The sequence below is a fragment of the Acinonyx jubatus genome, chromosome D4 (assembly GCF_027475565.1).
Source record: "Acinonyx jubatus isolate Ajub_Pintada_27869175 chromosome D4, VMU_Ajub_asm_v1.0, whole genome shotgun sequence".
NCBI lineage: Eukaryota > Metazoa > Chordata > Mammalia > Carnivora > Felidae > Acinonyx > Acinonyx jubatus.
The window spans coordinates 12,555,923-12,565,153 of NC_069391.1; the positions used below are offsets into that span (position 1 = coordinate 12,555,923).

The window sequence follows — 9,231 nt, forward strand, 5'->3', positions numbered from 1 at the left end:
GAACTCAAAGGGGAAGAATGTTCCCCAAATTACAGAGTGTGAAAGTGGAGGACTTTTGGTCTTGACTAGAAACTTCTGACTTCAAATCTTTAGTTCTTGTCACGATAACATTAAATATTATTGGAGGTGGAGTATATGCCTGTAGAGTCTTAGACCAACACAATTCAATCACTTTATTTTATCAGAGACATCAAGCGATTATCCAGCTGTCACACAGTTCATTTATGGCAAAGCCATCCCTGGAACCCAGGACTTAAACTAATGCCCCATTCTGGCATTTCTATAGAACACTGTCTGTTTAAATATAAAGTACCAGATTATTTCCTTTGTATTTCTTGTTACCAGAAATAATGAATCCTATATTCTTGAGCTAAAGGGGTGTTCCATAGTTCTAAGTTGAGCAAAACAAAATTTTGGGCTTTCAGTTTCATTTTATAAGTGTGCAAGTCCCTCCACCCACAGGCTTCTCTTAGCCACCAGTAAAAATAACAAGAGCCATTTTGATAGTGGATAATAAGCTTCTCAGAGCCTGGGCACTTCACAAAGATGATCTAAGGTTACCGACATCACTGGTCCCTCCCTGTCCTCAGTGTTAATCAGTACTTTGAAATATAAACATAAGAAACAAAGACGTTTCAGGTTCAGGGAAGCTACAGTGGTTAGACTCTCAGGCAGCCAATTTCAACTCCCAGTTCCGAGCCTTGGATTCAGGACCCTGAGATCCTGAGAAAGAATGTTAGAGTGTTTTTCTTCTGAGTAGTTTTCCTAGCGCCCCTTTCATATCCCTGTTTCTTAGGCTGTAGATGAAGGGGTTCAGCATGGGGGTCACCACTGTGTACATTATTGAGAAGACTCTATTCTTTCCACCTGAGGGGGATGATGGAGGACATAAATAGACCCCAATAGCTGTGCTATAAAACAGAGAGACCACAGAGAGGTGGGAGGTACAGTTGGAGAATGCCCTTTGCTTACCCTTTGGGGAATTGATTCTTAGGATAGCCAATGCAATATAAAAGTAAGATGTAAGGATGCAGATGAAGGGTCCAATTAGCAATGTTCCTGCCACAAGGATGAGCACCAGGTCATTGACATAAGTACTGGAGCAGGCCAGATTCAGGAGTGGGACAAAATCACAGAAGAAATGGGGGATGATATTGGGGCCACAGAAAGAAAGCCTCGTTACCAGGAAGGTATGCACTAGGGCGTGGAAGGTAGTGACCACCCATGATCCAGCCACTAATAGGACACAGCGTTGGTAGTTCATGATCATGGCATAATGGAGGGGGTGGCTGATGGCCACATAGCGGTCAAGTGCCATCACAGCTAGGAGAAAGTTGTCCAGATCTGCAAATAGGCCAAAGAAATAAAGCTGTGTCAGACACCCACCATAAGAAATCCTTTTACTTCCTGAGCCAATATTATCTAGCATCTTGGGAATTACTGTAGAGATGAAACCAATGTCAGAAAAGGACAGGTTGGCTAGAAAGAGGTACATGGGGGTGTGGAGGTGTAGGTCTGAGGCAATGGCCAGGATGATGAGCAGATTCCCCACCATGGTGACCAGGTACATGCCCAGGAAGAGTCCAAATAGGAGAGGCTGCTGCTGTGGCCACTCAGAGAGGCCCACGAGAAGAAATTCATAGATGTTGGTATGGTTTCTTCTATTCATGTCTGGAATTCTGTATGAAACAAATTTTATTATAAATAGCAAAAAGGTAAAATAATGCTGTAGAAAGTATTTCATATTCCTATTAGAAAAATCATGTGGCTTAGACAATTCTGTTTTGGCAAAGCTCAAATTTATAATTATGCATGTTAAAAAGATAGTTTGGATCAAACTATTTGTAAATTTACAGATTGGTGAGAGCACTTGACCAGCTATCCAGGGCACCTTCAAACTATTCCAGCAGTCTCCATGAAACATGGTTGTACAATGTGAAAAACAAAGTGTGCTCTGATTACACAGATCCCATCAGCATATACTATTTTTCTCATTGACGAATAATATAATTAAGTAAATAATGTTTTACTTACATTTAAAAGTTAATTAAAATGAAATGAAGTCAATTAATATTATATAATAATTATAATTATAAACAAGTATATAATCAATTTAAGATTTTTTAAAGGTAAAATTTCAGAACAGCATGTATATTTATAATTCTATCTTAGTTAAAATTAAAACATAAATGTCTTATGTTTTAGTTTATTCAATTCAGGCCCTTTTTAAAGTTCCCAGCTTAAAAAAAATTTTTTTTTAATGTTTATTCAATTTTAAGAGACAGAGAGACAGAGAGAGAGAGAGAGAGCATGAGTGAGGGAGGGAAAGAAAGAGAGGGAGACACAGAATCGGAAGCAGGCTCCAGGCTCTGAGCTGTCAGCACAGAGCCCGACACAGGGCTCAGGCTCACAAACCAAGAGATCATGACCTGAACCGAAGCTGGATGCTTAACTGACTGAATCACCCAGGCACACCTAAAGTTCCCAGCTTTTTTTTTTACAGAAGAGGCTGTAGAAGTGTATTCTGTTCCAATTCCCCACAGCATGTCTAGGAACTATTTGTGCCTTTACTCTGAAAGCTTGATGTCCCTCACTTACCGATTTTTTTTTTTTTTGCTGTAAGTGGGCCTCTTATATTTGTTTTTTTTTTTGATTCATATATGGCAAACCTAATTGGAAAGAGTCAAATCCTTAGTTTGCACCCCACCCCAAACTACACCTCAGTTTGTTTCTTGCAGAGTTCTGAGAAGAGAGTATCTTGATTTGAGACTTGAATATCTTTCTGTTCCACAGCAGCCACAGTGAGGCTACACGAGGAATCTCATTACTAGATAATTATGGGTTTTGAATTTATCCAATCCATACTCCTGTCTCTAACTCAATGAAAAAGTCAGTGTAACAATAGCTAACACTGGCTGAGCACTAGCCATGTGCCAGCCACTGGATTTTCTTGTGGTAACCCTGTGCAGTGACGCTATGCTTATCTTTATTTTAAAGATGTAGAAACTGAGGTCAGGAGGATGAAGAAAATTGCCAAAGCTACACATTCAGGGTGTGATGTAAAGTTTATCTGAGTCAAAAGTCTAAGTTCTTAGTTCTGTTATGCTGCTTTTCAGGGTTTACTAAATCACTTTCTGACTCTTGTTCAGCTTCCTGCATATTTTCATGAGAAAATGCACCATTAGGGACTTAACAAATAAACTCCTTCATTTATTCATTTCACTTTATCAAGATAAAGTTGGCAGATGAAAACTGTATATATGTAAGGTGTACAGTGTGATGTTTTAATATACATATACATTGTAAAATGATTACTACAATCAAGTTAATTCACATATCTATCACCTTAGAGAATGTAAATATCCATTCAATTTGGTAGCTACAGTTTTCATGACAAATGAAGATATTGATATTTTTGGCTTGTGCATCAGTCTCTTGTGAGTGTGACTGGTGTGAGTCAGTCCATTTTAATTTAACCCAATGCTTGGATATGATCCAGTTTCTATACATGGAAAGATAAAGACCTCAGACCATGATTATCACTCTGAGAAGCTCAGATTCTTTTCTTTCTGGTATCTCTGTCTTTTACCACCAACTGCAACCAAGTTGATTCAAGAGCTTAGCAAATAGAAGGAAGTACAGTGATATAATTTGTTGTATTCATTTAGTCATATCACCTTTATAGTCACAATTAGAAAAATGAATATTTATTCCAATTTTTCACTTTTCTTGCAAAGGTAATCAACCTTTAGGAGCATACAGCCCATCATAAACAGCTCCATTGATTCCAAATGAAAAACAAAAATAAATGAATATTCTCAGAATTCTTCTGATATTCTGGGCAAATAAACTAATAGAACTTAAAACAATTGACTTTTGGGGAAAAGATACATCCTCTGGTTTTGACTTTATTATGACAGATGGTCTAACACCCTGGCTAGTGGTCCAGGCTGTAGGAGAGTGTCATACCCATGTGGGGGCATTTCCTGTACTTCTGAAAATGGAATCCCTACTATATCTATGCACTTAAAACCGCTACAGTAGACTCATTTATTTGTCACCAGGGAAAGTATTTAGGCTGCATAGTGTAAACAAAAAGAAACATTTGGTTGGTACAAAGGAAATTTTGACTCACCTTCTGTATCAAACCCAATAATGAGGCTTTGAGTAGCTCATTTAACCTCTTGGACTTCAGTTTCTCCCTCTGTGAAGAAGGATAACTGAATTATGTCATAGGCTGTTGTGAGTCTCCTTATTACCATCAGGACAACATCCAGGCTTTTTCTTATCATGACATAATAGCCCTTCCTGAGTCTGTCTCCATCTGTCTGTCCAGTGACACTTCCCTGTCATGCTATGCCACCCCAGGCTCACCTATGAAACTGCCCTCAAACAACTCACACGTCCTGCCTGCATGCCTTTGCTATTTAGCCATTTCACCTTCTTGGACGCCTCCCCCTCCTCTCTACCTGGTGATAGCTCAGGTGTTCAGCACTACAACTGATACCAGAGACAGAGTTCCTCAAACAATTTCCAAAGGACTAATCTGCTTCCCTTGACTGACTGGAAAAGGGGAGGTATGGTCAATGACTTACTCTCAGTCTTGAGTTGGGCCCAGAAGAGCTCCTCATTTTTTCATGTTAAGGTTAAGATTTGTCTCTTCTGGGATATTACTTATCAAGAGTGGAGAAGCCATATTTGATGGCAGAAGAAAAGACATCTTCCCCTATGTTTAAGGCATAAGTGGCTCTTGGGACATGGACCCCTCATCTACTCCAAGGATGGAGAAATGAGAGCAGGCCATCCTTGATCCTAAGTCAGCCAAACTGACTAGAAACCCAGAAAAAAAGAAGCTACCCACCTGCAGTTTCTAAAATAATCCCTAGAGCTCCCTACTGGAAGTTGCTGAGACACCTGGGAACACCAGTCTCTGAAGTATTCATTGTGGGAAAAAATTTGGTCGGTTGCCCAGTCCTCAAACTTGAAATGAACTTCTCTGTGACTTTGTGAAGTTCAGTTATTCTCTCTGGACTTTGATTTTCTCAGGTAAATAAGTCAGAAAGCAAAATACTCTCTCATAATAAAAATCTTAGAGTTAACATTTTTACCATTTGAAGTGATAACTCATTATGATTTTAATTTGCATTTCCCCAATTCTTAATAATGTTGAGCACATTTTCATGTACTTATTGACCAGTCTCAGATCTTTTTATGAAGAATCTGCCCATTTTTATTGGGTTGATTGTCTTTTGATAATGATTTGTAGGAATTTTAATTCTGATTTGTAATGGATATACTTTCTCATTTTTCCTTTAGTTTAAACCTTTAAAAAACCCAAATTTTATCACGATATTTAATCATACTTAATTTCCAAACATCTTGCAACATTTCCTAAAAATGTTTATTTTTTAACTTGAATGTTTCCTCCACAAATCTCTGTGTGGCAAACCTTCTGAGGCTTTATATACCTATGAATATTTGTAATATATCTCTACATTTGAGTGGTACCTTTGCTTGATATAAAATATTGATTTTAAAACCATATTCCTTCAATGCATTAAAAATATTTCATTGTCTATTTACATCCAGGATAGCTATTAAGAAGTCTGATGTGAGTAGGATTACTGTTTTTGCGTAGGCAAACTTCCCTTTCTGTCAGAATTTTCTCTTTGATTTTGAAATTTATTAAATCTATGGAGGTGTAAGCCTTTTATTTTCTCTCCTTTTTATCACTCTATAGAGTTTTGAAATATGAAGTGATTTATATTTGAATAATTTGTCTCCATTATTTTTCTAAATATTTCTTCTCAATTTTATTTCTTATTCTTCTGGGACTCATACATAATATGAATTATATAATATGTATTATATATATGTTATATATAATTAATGAAACAGATGCATGAAGATTTTAAGTTGCCTAGCATACATTCTATACATAGAAAGCATTCAAAATTGTGAAAAATTTAAAAAGTATTATGAATATTGAATTAATGAATATGAATATTTATTATATTATGAATTCATATTACGTATATAGTAGTTTCAAGTTTTTATTTAAATTCCAGTTAGTTAACATACAGTGTAATATTAATTTCAGGAGTAGAATTTAGTGTTTCATCACTTACATAAAACACCCAGGGTTCATCACAAGTGCCCCTCTTAAATGCCCATTAGCCATTTAACCAATTCCCCACTCACCTCCCTTCCAGCAACCCTCCGTTTGTTCTGTATAGTTAAGAGTCTGTTGTATGGTTTGGCTCTTTCTTTTTTTTCATTAATCCTTCTTTTATTTTGCTTAGGGGATAAATTACATTATTTGATTACTTCTTATTGTGCTAAAATACACATAACATAAAATTTACCATTTTAATCATTTTATTTTTAAAATGTTATTTATTTATTTGTTTGTTTAAATATAATTTATTGTCAAATTGGCTAACATACAGTGTGTAAAGTGTGCTCTAGGTTTTTGGGGTAGATTCCCATAGTTCATCGCTTATACACAACACCCAGTGCTCATCCCAACAAGTGCCCTCCTCAATGTCCATCTTCCCCTCTCCCCCACCCCCACATCCACCCTCAGTTTGTTATCTGTATTTAAGAGTCTCTTATGGCTTGCCTCCCTCTCTCTGTGCTTGTAACTATTTTTCCCCTTCCCTTCCCCCATGATCTCTGTTAAGTTTCTCAAGATCCACATATGAGTGAAAAAATATGATATCTGTCCTTCTCTGACTGACTTACTTCACTCAGCATAATACCTTCCAGTTCCATCCATGCTGCTGCAAATGGCATGATTCTAGTCTTTCTCATTGCCAAGTAGTATTCCATTGTATATATAAACCACATCTTTATCCATTTGTCAGTTGGTGGACATTTAGGCTCTTTCCATAATTTGGCTATTGTTGAAAGCGCTGCTATAAACATTGGGGTACATGTGCCCCTATGAATCAGCACTCCTGTGTCTATTGGATAACCATTTTAAAATGCACAATTTAGTGGCATTAAGTATATTTACAGCATTGTGCAACCATCATCTCTATCTAGGCTTTACCTTTAAGTTCAGGAACAATATCACTTCTCTTCAAGGTTTACTGAAGGTTCTAGTCAGGGCAGTCAAGAAAGAAAATAAAATAATAGGCATCTAGATTGGAAAGGAAGGAGCAAAACTGTATTTATTTTCTGATGATTTTGTATATACAGTTAACCTTGAACAACACAAGTTTGAGCTGCATGGGTCCACTTGTATGTGGATTTTTTTTTTGTAAGTACAACATGGTACTATAAATGTATTTTCTCTTCCTTATGATTTTCTTAACATTTTTTCTCTCTAGCTTAAATTATTATAAGAATACAATATATAATACATATAACATACAAAATACATTTAAAATTTTTTGTTAATGTGTATTATTTTTGAGAGAGAGAGAGACAGAGAGACAGAGTGCAAGCAGAAGGGGGGTAGAGAGAGAGGCAGACACAGAATCCAAAGCAGGCTCCAGACTCAGGAGCTGTCAGTGACAGAGCCTGGAGCTGGGCTCGAACTCATGAACTGCAAGATCATGACCTGAGCCAAAGTCAGACGCTTAACCGACTGAGCTACCCAGGCGCCCCCAAAATACGTTTTAATCAACTGTTTATGTTATTGGTAACAGTAACAATAACCTAAGCCTGACAATAGGCTATTAGTATATTAAGTATATTTTGGGGGAGTCAAAAGTTATACATGGATTTTCAACTGCATGTGTGTGGGGGTCAGTGCCCCCTAACATCTGCATTGTTCAAGGGTCCACTGTAAAAGATACTAAGGAATAAAAAAAATAAACTACTAGAATGAACAAATGGGTTCAAAGATGGCAAAGTACAAGGTCAATACACAAAAATCAATGGCATTTCTACCCACTAGGAAGGAACAATCTGAAAATGAAATGAACAATTCTACTTACAATGACATCAAGAAGAATAGCATACTTAAGAATAAATTCATCTCAATAAGTGGAAAATTCATAGTCTGAAACAACAAAATATTGTTGAAAGAAATTACAGATGTAAATGAATGGAAATACGTCCCATGTTCATGGCTTGAGATACTTCATACTGTTAAGATAACAGTACTTTCCAAATTGATTTATATATTCAGCATAGTTACTACCAAAATCCAAGCTGTTTTCTTTGCAGAAATTAACAAGCTGATTTTAAACTACCTATATAAATTCAAGGGATCCCAACTAACAAAAGCAATCTCAAAGGAATAGAACAAAGTTTCAGGATCCATATGTCCTGATTTCAAATCTTACTACAAAACTACAGTAATCAAGCTAGTGTGATATAGTCATGAAGATAGATATAGGCCAATAGAACAGAGCTGAAAGTACAGAAGTAATCCCTCAAATTTGTATCCAGCTGAATTTTTATAAGGTGCCAAGACAAATCAATGGGGGAAAGAAATATCTTTTAGATGACTCTGGGAAAACTGGATATCTACATGCAGAAGAATGACATTGAAGCCTTTTTGTGCATTAGTCACACAAAATTAACTCAAAATAGACCATTAATATATCGAAAAGGGAAGCCACATAATGAAAAAAATCCTCAATATGTATATTTGGCAAAGGACTAAAATGTAGAATATACAAAGAATTTTTACAAATTAATGTTAAAAAGCAGACTACCCAATAAAACAGCAAAGGATTGGGAACAGGTCCTTTACAAGAGAAACTATCAGAATGATCAGTAAGTATAGGCAAAAGGGATAAACTACACGAGTTATCAGACAAGTGCAAATTAAAGCCACAGCACACTGTTTCTATAAACCCATAAAAATGTGTACAGTGGAAAAGATGGATAGTATAAGTATTGGTGAGGAAGTGGACCACATTTTTCCATATGTTACAGAAATGAGTGTAACTGGTGTAAGCACTTTATCTAACTTTCTGGTATTATCTATTAATGCTGAAAATACACACACATTGTGGCCCCCAAATCCCATTCTCTAGTATATAGAGGTCCCAAACTGGAAACAGCCCAAATGTCAGTCAAAACTAGAATGGATGAATATATTAAGATGTGTAGACACATTTAAAAATTATAAAGTCTTGAGAATGATTTAACCATAACTATACTGAATAAAAAGTGGAATACAGAACAGTACTTATTGTATGCTATATATAAGGATCAAAAATGTCCAAACTGGTCAGTGGTACAGACTGAGATAATGGCAATAAAGTAATC

General features: G+C 36.3%; 2 protein-coding genes across 4 annotated transcripts in view; one reads left to right on the forward strand and one right to left on the reverse strand.

Moving 5' to 3' along the window:
- Nucleotides 1-9,231, forward strand: part of LOC106965928 (olfactory receptor 1L8-like) — a 412,015-nt gene that overhangs the window by 217,285 nt on the left and 185,499 nt on the right. The gene's annotated exons all lie outside the window — the stretch shown is intronic.
- On the reverse strand, nt 315-1,720 carry LOC106965973 (olfactory receptor 1361-like). The gene has a single exon (XM_015062054.3). The coding sequence runs from the start codon at nt 1,667-1,669 to the stop codon at nt 737-739; it is 933 nt and encodes a 310-aa protein (XP_014917540.2). The 5' UTR covers nt 1,670-1,720; the 3' UTR covers nt 315-736.